This window comes from Bos grunniens, chromosome 13, assembly GCF_055505025.1.
Source record: "Bos grunniens cultivar Pamir isolate PY7600 chromosome 13, Bosgru_T2T1.0, whole genome shotgun sequence".
Classification (NCBI taxonomy): domain Eukaryota; kingdom Metazoa; phylum Chordata; class Mammalia; order Artiodactyla; family Bovidae; genus Bos; species Bos grunniens.
Window position 1 is genome coordinate 17496813 of NC_141177.1, and position 14633 is coordinate 17511445.

Consider the following 14633-nt stretch of genomic DNA (forward strand, 5'->3'; position numbering starts at 1 on the left):
CAACTGGTAATAGTGAAGCCCTGAAGAGTCTTGAGAAAGAGACATGATACAAATGCTGCTTGAGAAAGACTGGACTAGTAAGTAAACATAAGATGGATTGGAAGAGAAAATATAACATGTTGAAAGACAACTAGAAATCTGGTGGAGGAGGAATCCACAAGATTTTGTGATTAGGTCCACAAGATTTTGTGATTAGGTGTAGGGGATGAAGGAGCAGGAGAGTCAGTGATAACAAAAAGGACAGCATGGGCTGGGTTTTTTTTTTGGTGAGTTTGGCAGTCCTGTTTATTGAAAACCAATGACACAGTTAACAGTCCAAAAGAGGGGAGTAGGGGGAGAGTACAGTTTAAATCTGCTTTATTTCATAAGGGAAAGAAGGGAACTCAAGAGTATTTTCCTTTTCCTTTTATCTTGACCTCATTTCCAAAGCTTGTACTTCCTAATAGTTCATTTCAGGATAGTCTGAGAATTACCACATGGCAAAAGGAAACGTCATAGACGTGAGCGGTTAATTGAATGTAAAGAGTTACAGATCAAATGAATCAAAAGACAGGAGAGGAAAATGGGAGGTTCACATAGACAGGATAACAACGTATTGAAAATCCAAAGTTAGAGCACAGACTCACTCCGGAGGAGGAAAAAAACCCAGCATGCAGTGTTTCTCATTTTTTGTTTGGTGGATGACCTTTGAGAGAGGTGTGTCTTTTGTTTCTGGGTCATTTTCAAGCCAGCAGTGCCCCTCAGTTCAAATCTGGATGATCTGAAAGTCACAGCAAGAGAAGAATCAGTATCTTGCACATAGTAGGCATTCAGTAAACATATTTGGAATGAAGAAACGAAGGGTTTTCAGGACTTAGTGTGTGTGCATGAAGCAGAAAAACAAATCAGAATCATTCAGCTGCAAAGAAGAAATGGCCTTATAGTACATACACTGCAACTCACTGGAAACCCCACTACTGACTAAAAAGATGAAAAATGCAGCAATGACTCTCTGGTTTTCTTTGGCTTATAATTCCTGAGAGCTGTTTCCTTTTATCTTGGTTTCTTTTCAAGACCAGAATGACCCTCTGAAATTCAGATCTGGATAAAAATGGGTTCTTTTCAAGACCAGAATGACCCTCTGAAATTCAGATCTGGATAAAAAAGAGATTAATGAGTTATGGCAAAGGCAAAAAACTTGAGGTCTCTCAGCTCTTATGATCTTGTCCATGACCAGCTATGAAAGCCAAGACCCCATGGGGTAGTCTTATTTTTATTCCACTTTTCTTCAAAAAATTCCAATCATGATGTCTGTGTTTAACAGAGCCAGGGATACTTCTCAACAAAGAAATATCCAAACCTTTACCACTGTCATCTCCCAATTGCATGTTGCTATTTTCTACTCACCAGAGTGCCTCTCAGGTCTGTTTAATCTAGATGTGCGGTGATAACCTTCCAGAAAAGAGCTGTGAAAAGGAAGACCAGCCTCTAGATCCCCATCTTGGGCACCTTCTCCAGGGCCTGGCTACATCACTGGTCTCTTTATCTTCAGTCTCTGCCTGTCCCTGATTATTCACATGCTTGTGTTTCCCAATCCTAGAAAATACCCTTCCATTTGGCTCTCCTCCACCAGACTATGTAAAGACAAGTTTTTACTTTGTATTCCAGCTTTTTGACCTTCCTTCCAGCAGCCTCTCAACCACAGTAATCTGGCTTCCACTCCCACTGTGCTAAAGACAGCTGCTTCTGGAAAAGGTTACTGAAATCATATGAAAGATAATATAGGAGGTCTTCGTTGAATTCCTCATCCTACATCCTCTCTGTAGTGTTGGACTCTATAGAGTACTTCTTTCCCGGCCTCTGAAATACTGCTCCTCCTCCTTATACCTTCCTGGACAGTTTTTTTTTTTTCCTCTTTTCATTCACTCCTAAAATTTTGCCTATTGCTGAAATGTTGGTACTCCTAGAGGGTCTACCCTTGAGTCTCTTCTCGTGCCAACACACTCCCTGAGTGATATAAAACTGATCCCTTAACTTCAGGTACTGCCTGAAAATTCCCAAATCTTCATGTCCAGGCTGCCTCCACTCCTGGAGCTCTTAAAAACAGATGCACAGCAGCTTAATTAGAAAACAAATGATCTAGGGACTTACCTGGCAGTCCAGTGGTTTGATCCCTGGTCGGGGAACTAAGACCCTGAATGCCAAGTGCTGCGGCAAAAAAAAAAAAAAAATCCAGTACAGGAAAATCTTTATCCATTTCATCTCCACTAATCCTGACATTTCTTTGCTGAAAAATCTAATAGGAGGTGAGTCTCAATGCAGACACTACATGCCAATACCCCTTTCAGAAGATAATAAGATGGTCCTGAAGTCAGCTAGAAGAAAGCAGAGCTAGAAGTACCACATTTGAGTTTGGGGGAAGGAGTTTGAGTTTTTACTCATTTGATACCCAGACTGCAGCTGGTCCCCAAGTCCCAGCCCTCCCTATGTATGGGGAATGTAGAAGACTGGGAAAATGCTCAGGGGAGAGGGACGACCTTCTAGGATCCCACACACAACAGTTCCAGAACTGATCTTATCCGTCTGGTTATACTCCATTCTAGTTGAGAGTATCACCTTTCGTAGCCCAAAGGGAAACCTGTGTTATTGGAGACTCCTCCTCTTCAGCAGGGCCCCTTTCAGCTCTAGGACAGAGCTGTCTCTGCAGAAGGGCTCCTATCTATACTGGACTCATCTCCCACCATCTCCATACCTCTGCTCTCTACCCCCAACTAACCCATATGTGACACCCAGAGGAACCTGGTTGCACAGACTTCACCTCCTTTTATTAAAATCTCCATGCTTTTACCCTTCTGAGATCCTTTGCAACCTAACTGGACCTGCTTCCGTTTTCATCTCTGGTGACTCCTTCCCTCATCCAAGCAATAATGGGCTCTTTGTCATTTTTAAACACACCATACTAAGTACTGAGTGCCAACTATGCCAGTCACTAATCCATAAACTCTGGAATACACTGAATATAAAAAGAAGGTTCCTGCTCTCACGCAACTCACGTTTTAGTAGGAAGAGCCAGCAAATAAACAAGATAATTTCAGATAGTAATAAGGTGCTATGAAGACAATGATACAGGTGTGTGTGTGTGTGTGTGCGTGTGTGCGTGCGTGCGTGTGTGTCAGGGGGAGAGATGCGGTTAGCTATTTTAAATACAGTGCTCAGCAATAAGCTTGACAAGGTGACTTTTTGTTGGATGATGAGAAGGAGCCAGACAAGCAAAGATCCCATGTAGAGTATTTGGGGTTGTTTGACCAGCATGTGAGAAACGCTTTGAGGTAATAATTAGTTTGGCAGTTTGGCATGTCCAAGGTTCCAAAACAAAGCAGGTTGGAACTTATTACATACCTAAGAAAGGGGACAATGCCCTAGATGAGGTGGGACCAGATCACATGGGGCCTTATAGGCCATGGAAAGAAGTTTGGAAATTATTTTAAGAGCAACAGGAATCTATTGAAGGATCTTGAGTGAAGGACTGAGGAGCTCTGATTTACCTTTTTAAAAGATTCTGGCTCTTCCTGGAGAAGGGGTTTTTGATGGAGCAGAAGTGTAAGCCTTCAGACCAGTTCCATGCCTTCAGGCTTATGCTCAGGCCATTCCTAAATCTGGAATGACAAGTTTTTACTGGGTTCCAGGGTCCCAGTTCCTAGGGCCCAGGGAGCTGAGGAAGTGCCCCTTACTCTCAGCTCTTTCAGCCCAGGTCAAGCCTCGTTTAGCCATCAAAAAGAGATGGACAGGTGTCTGCTAATATCTTTACCTCATCAACTCCTCAGTGATTCTAAAAGACCGCTCTATAGGCGCTGGAGACTCTGAGGAGTATCCGACGAGGCCCTCCCCTGCCCTTGATGCTGTGGGATCACTTTTTTCAGTTCCCTCCTCCGTTTCCTAACTCAGAGAGCAAGTCTCGATCAAACTGTGATTGGAGTCCTGGGGCAGGGAGGCCCATGGGTTGGCGGGGCAGAAGACGTTTCTTCCTAAGATGAACGGGGCCACCTCGCAATTGGTAGCCCTGCCTGAACCAGAGCCACCAAGAAAGGGATGCGCCCCTGGCGCCAAAGCTGGATACAGACTACAACTCCCGGCAGACCCTGCGCGCGGACTGCCGATCCCTCCGCTACCAATTTGCCCCGCCGGCTGTGTCCACCGCTGCCCGCCAAGGGCCAAGTTCAGGTGTTTTAGGCCCCGAAGTCGGTCTTCTTATCACATATCCGGAGAGGGCCGGCTGGGAGCCCTGGAGGAGAAACGGACTTTTTAGAGGAGAAACGCGGATGCAGACCATCGAAGAGACGTCGTCCTGCAGCTCCCGATTTTCGCGCGCTTTTCGCGCGGGTGGTTGTGGGTAGCGCGCCCAGGAGGGAGAAAGGAGCCGGGGGGCTGTGACCGCGCCGCCCGCCGGGCCTGAGGGGATGGACGAGGACGATCCCCACGCCGAGGGGGCGGCAGTGGTCGCCGCGGCCGGGGAAGCGCTGCAGGCCCTGTGCCAGGAGCTGAACCTGGACGAGGGGAGCGCGGCCGAAGCCCTGGACGACTTCACTGCCATCCGGGGCAACTACAGCCTAGAGGTGAGCGGCGGCAGGTGGGGCGGCGGGACCGAGCTCGCCAGACCCCACCCCCGCCCCGCCCCTACCCCACCCTGTGGGGCGGTGGGAGTTTCCCCACCGGGAAGGGTCTCTGCCCAGGCGGGCGCCGAGGAGTGCGAAGCTGGAAGGGAGGGTATAGATCCCATTTCTCCATTTATTTTGAGGCGGGAAACAAGTCCGGAAAAGGAGTGGCTTTTCCAAGGTCACACTCCACTCAGAGGTCGTCCCCTGGTCTTCAGACCAGCGCCACAGACGTCTTGAGACTGCCCTTAAGTCCATTTGAGAAGCAAATACCATAACGATAAAAGCCGGAATGACTTGTGTGCCAAGACACCGCTGCCCAGCGCTTTAGATGTGTCGTCTTACTTGGTTCTCTCCACAACCCTTTGACTATGTTCTGTGATCCCCATTACACAGATGAGGAAGCTGAATCCCAAAGAGGTTAAGCCCAAGGTCGCCCGGTTAATGGTGGAGCCAGACTCAGTCTAAGCCATAATCTCTCTACCCTGCCGGCCCGAAATGTGGGTTACTTTTTTGCCGTATTGCCGCGACACAGCTATTTCATCAGAGCCAATTGTGCACACAAGGCTTATCTCTGGGCCCCAGATTCCTCCTCTCTCAGACGGGGATAATTAGATGTTCTTGACGCTAAACACAGTGTCTGTCTCTGAACAGAATAAAATGTAAGCTATCATTAGATTTTCCCCAGCCATTCTTGGGTTAACTTCTCACAACAGCTCTGTGACACGACAGGGCAGGGAGTATTAATCCTGCTGTCCAGGTATCAAGACCAGGAGGGTTGTGTTGCCCAGGTTCGTTCTGCTAATCATCGCAGAAACCCAAACAAGCATAAGCCCAATATAGAGGTAGAATTATGATGGAATATATTTGCAGTGGCCTCATGATCAAAAGTTTTTGTGATCTAAGAGGAGTGTTCTTCTGACTCATCACCCAGTAGAATAGTTAATCGCTGAGTTCAGAGGCATGGAGTTGGAAATTTGGAGTTGACTGTGTATGTGTGTGTCAGTATATGAGGGAGAAGAAGAGAGACTCTTGTTTGTCTCCAGGGTAGGACTGGATAGACTGGATTAAGGACAGTCATCTGCATCTCGGGTGACACGACTGGAAAGCTGAGGAAAGGAGGAGAAAGTAAGGGAGATTATAACTTACAGCCTCTCGATTGAAAACAAACTTTTTAGAAGCCAGAGAAAGCGTTTCTGACATCCCAAGTCTTCATTTAGTCTCTCATTGAATGTGCATTGCTGAGTGTAGACTGTATTGAAGGCATTAAACTAGGCGCTTCTTTCAGATTCTTGAATATGCCTAGCTTGCTCCTAACTTTCTCCATGCCAGTCCCTCTGCCTGGAAACTTCACTCCCCACTCCAGGGAAAGTTTAAGAGCCGAATCTCCAGTTAGGCAGAGTTGATCAGGATATCTTAATGTTTGACTTAATTCACAGTTGTGTTGAATTAAGATTTTGTGTTTATTCTATCTAAAGTGTTTTATTTTCCTCTTCTTTGTTGCTTTGTTTTTGGTGAAAGGCATTTTCATGTATCTACTGCTTCCTAAGAATCCCTCTGCCCAATCCCTATCCCCTCTAGTCTACCTGACAAGCTCCTGATTACCCACCCCACTTCACCCGTACATTTTGGTGGTTTATCACCACTTACTACTTTTGTCTCCCTCTGTGAACCCTTCTGTGACCCCCCAGTCAAAATCAGTTGCTCACTACACTATATTCTCCCATAACACTTTATTTTCAATTCTTAAAACGTGTATCTCACCAATTATAGATAACAGTATCTGTTTCTCTTAGTTCTACACTTGGAGTTTTATAAGGTCAGAGTGTTTTTGTATTTTGAAGGCCTAGTATCAAGAAACTAATTTAAATACTATAGGTGCTTTTTATTTTTAGAAAAAAAGTCAAAGTAGTAATTTTGGTTCTTAAAGTTTCTCTATATTAATCGTGTTTTCGTCTAGTAGCCTGTATCCAAAAGCTCTATAATACTTGGGTGTTATACCCACACAATTCGTTAATCAAGGCTTCTAAAAGTATTCAACCTTAAGCTTACCTGCCTCAAGCAATTAAGACTTTTCACTACTTTAGGGCAGGAACACTGGGTCTTAGATTTATTAGTAGCTACCAATTTCTGCTCACTCCTTTTGGATTATTGCAGGAAATCTTTATTAGTCATTTTTATTCTGCTAGAGTCTGGTCTTAAAGAGGATCTGCACTACAGTATTGTGTTATGGTATGAGATTTGTGGCTAGTTCTTAATTTCATGTAAAGCTCAGCAATGAAGTCATAAAGTGAATCTAGCTTCAATAGCTCAAGTCTAGTGTTGAATTCTCAAATGTCACCTTTTTTGTAGCATTGCAAATTGAAATATCTGCTAAGATAGAGAGCCATACTTAGACTGTTTTAAAGATTAGGGTAAATAATTCCCCCAATTTCTGCCTCACAAAACTGACAATCTCCTTTATGTTGAACACGATAGGTATTAGTTTTTATATGTGTGATTCTTTTGCCATGATTCTACTCTGTTCTTTCCTTTTCTCTGCCTAAGTGATTAAAAAAGAAACAAAATGATAGAAAGGAACTTCCACATCATCAAGGCCATGACTGGTGTTATAATACTGAAAAAGCTAATGCTGAGAAATTGAGAACTTTTTCAGTAATATTAGATTTGGGGTATAGATGAGAGATCTATATTTAGATTAATATCAATTTACCATGTTACACAGGACTGAGAGTAAGGAATTTTATACCCATTTTTGCTACCAACTAAGCTTTCTGACCTTGGGCAAATAGCCTCACTTCTCTCGCCTGTTAATACAGTATGAAAATTAGACCAGATAATCCTAAGATCTCTTTTGAGTCTAGAATTCAAGTGTTCTAACGAAATATATCCATTTTGCTGTTTTATCTTTTGCCTGCCAGGGAGAGGTTATACACTGGTTGGCGTGTTCGTTGTATGTTGCTTGCCGCAAAAGCATCATTCCCACAGTTGGAAAGGGTATCATGGAAGGAAATTGCGTTTCACTTACCAGAATACTACGTTCAGCTAAACTAAGGTAAAGCACTTTGATTTTTCAAACATTACTTTATAAGTCCTGAATTTAACTTTAGAATTTAATTTTTCTTCATTTTAAATCATTTAGCTTCATCCCATTCTAAGGTTTTTTTTTTACAGTTCTCACATTTTTTTCCTAGTTCTCACATTCTTTCTCTGACTTTCTTCCTCAAATTCTAACTTCAACCAAAGGCCCCTGTTCTAAATCTTTTTTTTTAATTGAGTTACAATTTATAAGTCATATAATTTACTTACTTGTACAATTCAGTGATTTGGGGTATTTTTTACAGAGTTATGTAACTATCACCACAGGCATTACAGGCATAGAGGTTTTGTTTTTGGGTGTTTTTTTTATTTTGGCTGCACCATGCAGCAGGTGGGAACCTGTGCCCCCTGCATTGGAAGCATAAAGTCTTAACTTCTGTACTGCCAGGAATATTACTAAGTCTTTTTATCTATGATTTTTTCCATTAATATTTTAAGTTTGAGAATAATTTGAAGCTTTCAGAAAAGTTGCAAAAATAAGAAAATTACAAAGACCATCCATACACCCTTGACCTAGACTCACCTTTTAGTGACATTTTACTCCATTTGCTTTATCATTTAATCTTTTTCCCTTAAATAATATATTTTCCTCAACTACTTCAATTTAAGTAGCATCCATTATAGCCCTATACCCCTAAATATTTCAGTATGTATTTCCTTAAATATCTATAGTACAGTTATCCACGTCAACAAAATTAATCCTGATACAATAATTTTCTATAATCTAACATCTCTATTCTAGTTTTATTACTTGACGCAGTAACGTTTTTTCTCTTTTTTGGCTATTCTGGGTCCTTGTTGCCGCTCGTCAGCTTCTGTAGTTGCAGCACAAGGACTCCTCACTGGGAGCACAGGTGCCAGTGCCTGTGGCCTCAGTAGCTGCAGTGTGCGGGCTTGGCGGCTTTATGGCACGTGGGATCTTAGCTCCCCAACCAGGGGTCAGACCCATCCCCTACGTTTGGAAGGTGGATTCTTCACCACTGGACCACCAGGGAAGTCACTAATTTTAAGTGACTATGTAGATCTTTATAGACTTGGGAAAATATGCATCAAATATTGCTAAATCATACTGCAAAATACTGTAGAAGTATAGATTCATACATATACCTGTAAAACTAGAAGATTTTTATTGATTTACCTGTGTGCCAGATATTATGTGCTAATAGTTTACATATCTTTATTCATTTAATCCTCACAGTAATCCTATCAAATAAATCTCATTTTAAAAATGAGGAAGCCAAGTCACCAAGAGGTTAAATTATATCCAGTGGTTATATACCTAAGTGGCAGAGCCTCTGAAGTCCATGCTGTATTACTTATGTATCAGTAAACAAAAATACATTAGTGTGTCTTCTCTTAAATTGTATCTTTAATTCAACTTCAGTTTACAAAAAAAAATTAGCCTAAGCAATTTCCAACTTAAAAAGAAAGTTTCATGTGGGAATTCCCTGTCTGTCCAGTGGTTAGGACTATGCACTCTCACTACAAAAGGCCTGGGTTTAATCCCTGGTCAAGGAACTAAGATCCTATAAGACATGAGGTGCTGCCCCCCCAAAAAAAAAGTTTTATGTAAAAATTTGTTCTGCTATTAATAGTGTTAAATATTAGTATCTGTTTTATAATTTGAATTTTAAATTCTTAATAAAGCAGCTGTCTGAGCCTCATTAAGTAGTGAGAAGTAATTTTTCCTTATTTTTTACAAGTTTTTTAGTAACTTGTGATTTAAATCAAGATTATTTTCATTCACTCATTATTTTCATATTTATTAGAACCTGAATGAAAAATTACTTTTCATAATTTTAATTGAAACATTGATATTAATTTTTTACAAAGTAATTTTCTTTTTTGCCTTTTGAGTACCCTTAAAAATAGATGGTGTGCCACTATTGGGACATATGTTCCATATTACCATCTTTTCTCTGTACTTGGTTTTTGCTGGCAGGGTGAGTCATAGCTCCCAGTAAGCCATGCAATCAGCAGGGTAAGCAACCAGTACATTTACAACCATTCTGTCTCACAGCCATTCTGTTTTTCACTTTCAGTAGAGTATTTGTTATATTATGTGAGATAGCCAACACTTTTTTTTTTTTTTAATAAAATAGGCTTTGTGTTAGATGATTTTACCCAACTGTAGGCTAATGTAAGCATCTGAGCATGTTTGAGGTAGGCTAGGCTAAGTTGTGATGTTCAGTAGGTTTAGGTATATTAAATGCATTTTCAACTTATATTTTCAACTTACAGTAGGGTTACAGGTTATATCCTGTAACCCCATTTGTAAATCGAGGAAGATCTGTATACACATAAATAACATAAAGAGAGATGGATGACAAAGCAAATATGCAAAATGCAAAATTGGTGAATACTGTTGAATAAAGAAGTTCTTGTATACAATTCTTGCAACTTTTCTGTAAGTTTGATGCTATTTCAAAATAAAAAAGTTTAAAAGAGAAAAGGGAATGCTTAGATACATTTATGGCACATCCATATAGTGGAATAAAATCCAGCTCTTAACATTATGGAAGGACGTTCATGTGAACTGAGAGGAAATGATCTCCAAAATTATAGGAAAAAAGAGAAGTATAGAATATCTATTGTAGGTAGTATTGTTTCATTTGAGTGGGGAAAAAGTATTTAATTAGGTGTGTATTCATAAATACCCTAAAAAGTTCTGCAAGGATAAATAAGAAACTAGTAACAATATAATTGTGATTTTCTCTGGCTCAGTAGTAAAGAATCTGCTTGCAGTGTAGGAGAGCCAGGTTCAGTCCCTGGATGGGGAAGATATAATTAGTCACTAAGGCAAAGTTGGTTGCTTTAGTGGAAAAAAACTGGGAGGGAGGTGATGGACAAGGAGAGATACTTTCCATCATGTATCCTTCAGTACCTTTGAAATTTTGTAATTATGTACATTACTTATTAAAAAAAGAAAAAAAAACTGTCATAGGGTAGCATGATATCCATCTTTGTATAAATATTTTTGCCTATATCTTTGACTCTCTCCTTAGATTCTCATAAAAAGCAATTTTTGGATGAAAGAATTGAGTGTTTTTAAGACTTTATATTCATGTTGCCAAGTTGCCTTTTGGAAGGTAATTACTAATACTTCTAGCATATTTCACTGTATCCTTTTTGGAGTAGCATTTTTTTTTAACAGTCCTGTTGAAATATAATCCACATATCCATTTAAAATATATAGCTCAACAGTTTTTAATATATTCACATACTGACTACAATTTTAGAACATTTTCATCACCCCAAAAAAGATACCTCATACTCATTAGCATTCACGTGTTGTACCCCCACTAAATCCCCTTCCTCTGGCAACCACTAATCCACTTTCTGTCTTTTTGCCTATCTTGGACATTTCCTATAAATAGAATCATACAGTATATGATATTTCTTTGTGATTGGCTTCTTTAACTTAGCATAATGTTTTTAAGGTTCATCCATGTTGTAGCAGTATCAGCATTTTATTCCTTTCTATGACTGAATAATTTTCCATTGCGTGGATATAAACATTTTATTAATTTTTTGGTTGATGGACATTTGAGTTGTTTCCACTTTGGACTCTTATGAATAATGTTGCTATGAATGTGTACAGCTTTTTATGTAGACGTATTTCTCATTTCTCTTAGATGTATGTATAAGGATTGCTGTGTCCTGTGGTAACTCTGGTTAACCTTTTGAGGAGCTATCAAGCTGTTTTTCAAAGTGACTATACTAGTCATTCTATGAAGATTCCAATTTATCCACATCTTGTCAACACTTATTATCTACCTTTTTTTTTTTTAAAGATTTACTTATTTGTTTATTTATTTATGGTTCTGCTGGGTCTTCGTTGCTGCACAAGCTTTCTCTAGTTGAGGTGAGCAGGGGCTACTCTCGAACTGTGGTATGCGGGCTTCTCATTGCAGTGGCTTTTGTTGGGGAGCACGGGCTCATTAGTTGTGGCTCCCATGCTCTAGACCATAGGCTCAGTAATTGTGGTGCATGGGCTTAGTTGCCCTGCAGTATGTGGGATATTTCCAGATTAGGGATCAAACCTGTGTCCCCTGCATTGGCAGCAGATTCTTAACCACTGGACTACCAAGGAAATTCCTATCGGTTTTTTTTTTTTAATAGTCAAGTGCCCATGAAGTGCTGTCTCATCATGGTTTTGATTTGTATTTCCCTAATGTCTAATGATGTTGAGCATCTTTCATATGCTTTTTTGGAGTACTGTATTCTTTGTAATAGATTTTCAATGAAACAAAAACTTTTGAAAGCTGTGAAGTTTACTTTGTATTTTAATTTAGTTTAAAAAAATCACATTCATAGTTTAAGTGATATCAGTCCTGGCAATGGCAACCCACTCCAGTACTCTTGCCTGGCAAATCCCATGGACCGAAGAGCCTGGCTGCAGTCCATGGGGTTGCTAGGAGTCGGACACGACTGAGCGATTTCACTTTCACTTTTCACTTTCATGCGTTGGAGAAGGAAATGGCAACCCACTCCAGTGTTCTTGTCTGGAGAATCCCAGGGACGGGGGAGCCTGGTGGGCTGCTGTCTATGGGGTCTCACAGAGTCTGACATGACTGAAGTGACTTAGCAGTAGCAGTAGCATTAAGGCTCTTTTGTTTGTTTTCAAACACTGATAAACTTTGTTCCAGGTTCAGTTTAGTTCGTTTCAGTCACTCAGTTGTGTCCGACTCTGTGACCCCATGAATTGCAGCACGCCAGCCCTCCCTGTCCATCACACCAACTCCTGGAGTCCACCCAAACTCATGTCAGTCGAATCAGTGATGCCATCCAACCATCTCATCCTCTGTCATCCCCTACTCCTCCTGCTCCTAATCCCTCCCAGCATCAGAGTCTTTTCCAATTAGTCAACGCTTCTCATGAGGTGGCCAGAGTATTGGAGTTTCAGCTTTAGCATCAGTCCTTCCAAAGAACACCCAGGATTGATCTCCTTTAGAACGGACTGGTTGGATCTCCTTGCAGTCCAAGGGACTCTCAAGAATCTTCTCCAACACCACAGTTCAAAAGCATCAATTCTTCAGCACTCAGCTTTCTTCACAGTCCAACTTTCACATCCATACATGACCACTGGAAAAACCATAGCCTTGACTAGACGGACCTTTGTTGGCAAAGTAATGTCTCTGCTTTTCAATATACTATCTAGGTTGGTCATAACTTTTCTTCCAAGGAGTAAGCGTCTTTTAATTTCATGGCTGGAGTCACCATCTGCAGTAATTTTGGAGCCCAAAAAAATAAAGTGTGACACTGTTTCCACTGTTTCCCCATCTATTTCCCATGAAGTGATGGGACCAGATGCCAGGATCTTCGTTTTCTGAATGTTGAGCTTTAAGCCAACTTTTTCACTCTCCTCTTTCACTTTCATCAAGAGGCTTTTTAGTTCCTCTTCACTTTCTGCCATAAAGGTGGTATCATCTGCATATATGAGGTTATTGATATTTCTCCTGGCAATCTTGATTCCAGCTTGTGCTTCCTCCAGCCCAGCGTTTCTCTGGGCTCTGCATATAAGTTAAATAAGCAGGGTGACAATATACAGCCTTGATGTACTCCTTTTCCTATTTGGAATCAGTCTGTTCCATGTCCAGTTCTGTTGCTTCCTGACCTGCATATAGGTTTCTCAAGAGGCAGGTCAGGTGGTCTGGTATTCCCATCTCTTTCAGAATTTTCCACAGTTTATTGTGATCCACACAGTCCAAGGCTTTGGCATAGTCAATAAAGCAGAAATAGATGTTTGGGATAGCAATATATACATTGGATTTATATGAGAACATATTAGTTACGGCTCTTATTTATTAAAAAGAAAAAAAAAAAAAAAAAACAGATACCAGCTACCAACTTTGGCTCTCTTAAGGAGAAAAAAAATGTATTGAAAGAATATTGGATAGCTGACAAAGTCTTTAGGATAACTTAAGAAATTAGGCTTAGAAAATGACCAGGAGAAAGAGAAGCTGGCTACACAACCAAAAAGCGTATCACAGATCCCATCTAATAGGTACACAGCTTGCATGGCCAGCAGTGCTGTCCCTGGATTTTGGCAATGTTTTTGTCCCTAGGAGCTGCTATTGAGCTCCATAAGAATTTACCACTTCCTCATTTCTATGCTGTCACCTCCAGATTCAAAAACCAAACAGATATATATGATTAAGGACCTCAGGTTTTATGCCTTCACCCTAAGTTCCAATGCAGCTTACCGTTCTAGTAGAAAATCCTCAGACAAAGGAAAGAATAGAATTTCACATGCTGAGCATCCCTGTCTCCAACAAAGTCCTCTATAAGAGACTATAATTTTGTCAGCCAAAAAAATTTTAGTAATCTAGCTTTTTTTCTTTTGTTGCTGCTCTTGATAAGAATCTTTTAAAAAGACTCAAATTCTTAGATTTCAGTCAGCATGTCTGGAGTTTGAACTTCTACAGACAACTAACTGATGATTTCTTCCACCACCTTTAAAAAAAAATTACATTCATTATTCTGTAATATCACTAGACACTTAAATGAACTTTAACACTACAAAATTTCAGTCCAAGACCATACTAACATGGGAACATAAAAAAATGCACTTATAATTGTATAAACCAGAAATGTAGAGCCATAGTCCATTAGGTGATTTTTCTGGGTATGTTCTACCTTCTTAGGTATATATTGATGTTTGATAGTAGAACCACGTGTTGTAACACAAACACTTGAATTTTATTCCTGCCCTGTAATAGTCTGGTGCTTTGTGATCAACTTCCAGAATCTAATATTGAGACAGGCTGTCTTTCCTCAGACTAGTTTTTAGTTTTGTGAACTCATCAGTCTGTTGACTAACATTTACTTTGTAATTTATATGCAGAGTATTGTCTAGGTACTACAGGGACTAAAAAAAGTAGATAGATACTGGAGAGGGCA

The 14633-nt window shown here is 40.5% G+C and overlaps 1 protein-coding gene and 1 long non-coding RNA gene across 10 annotated transcripts in view; one reads left to right on the forward strand and one right to left on the reverse strand.

Annotated features, from left to right (window-relative positions):
• Positions 1-255: 255 nt before the first annotated feature.
• LOC147360290 (uncharacterized) lies at positions 256-4341 on the reverse strand. 2 transcript variants are annotated; one of them, XR_015139070.1, is made up of 5 exons: positions 3788-4223; positions 3525-3635; positions 2131-2187; positions 1387-1445; positions 256-760 (listed from the first exon to the last, which is right to left on the reverse strand). It is a non-coding gene; the product is annotated as an uncharacterized LOC147360290 (long non-coding RNA). The 2 variants fall into 2 exon arrangements; XR_015139069.1 differs by lacking the exon at positions 1387-1445 and having other exon boundaries at positions 3788-4341.
• A 16-nt stretch (positions 4342-4357) lies between these two features.
• Positions 4358-14633, forward strand: part of RBL1 (RB transcriptional corepressor like 1) — a 60727-nt gene continuing 50451 nt past the window's right edge. For 4 of the 8 annotated variants that reach the window (XM_086331915.1, XM_086331916.1, XM_086331919.1 and 1 more), the window contains exons 1-2: positions 4358-4592; positions 7553-7686. In XM_086331915.1, the coding sequence (XP_086188041.1) occupies positions 4437-4592; positions 7553-7686 (290 nt within the window). In that variant the 5' untranslated portion in view covers positions 4358-4436. Of the gene's footprint in view, positions 4593-7552; positions 7687-10735; positions 10820-11365; positions 11596-14633 lie in introns of all 8 variants that reach the window. The other 4 variants (XM_086331918.1, XM_086331920.1, XM_086331917.1 and 1 more) reach the window with 2 other exon arrangements.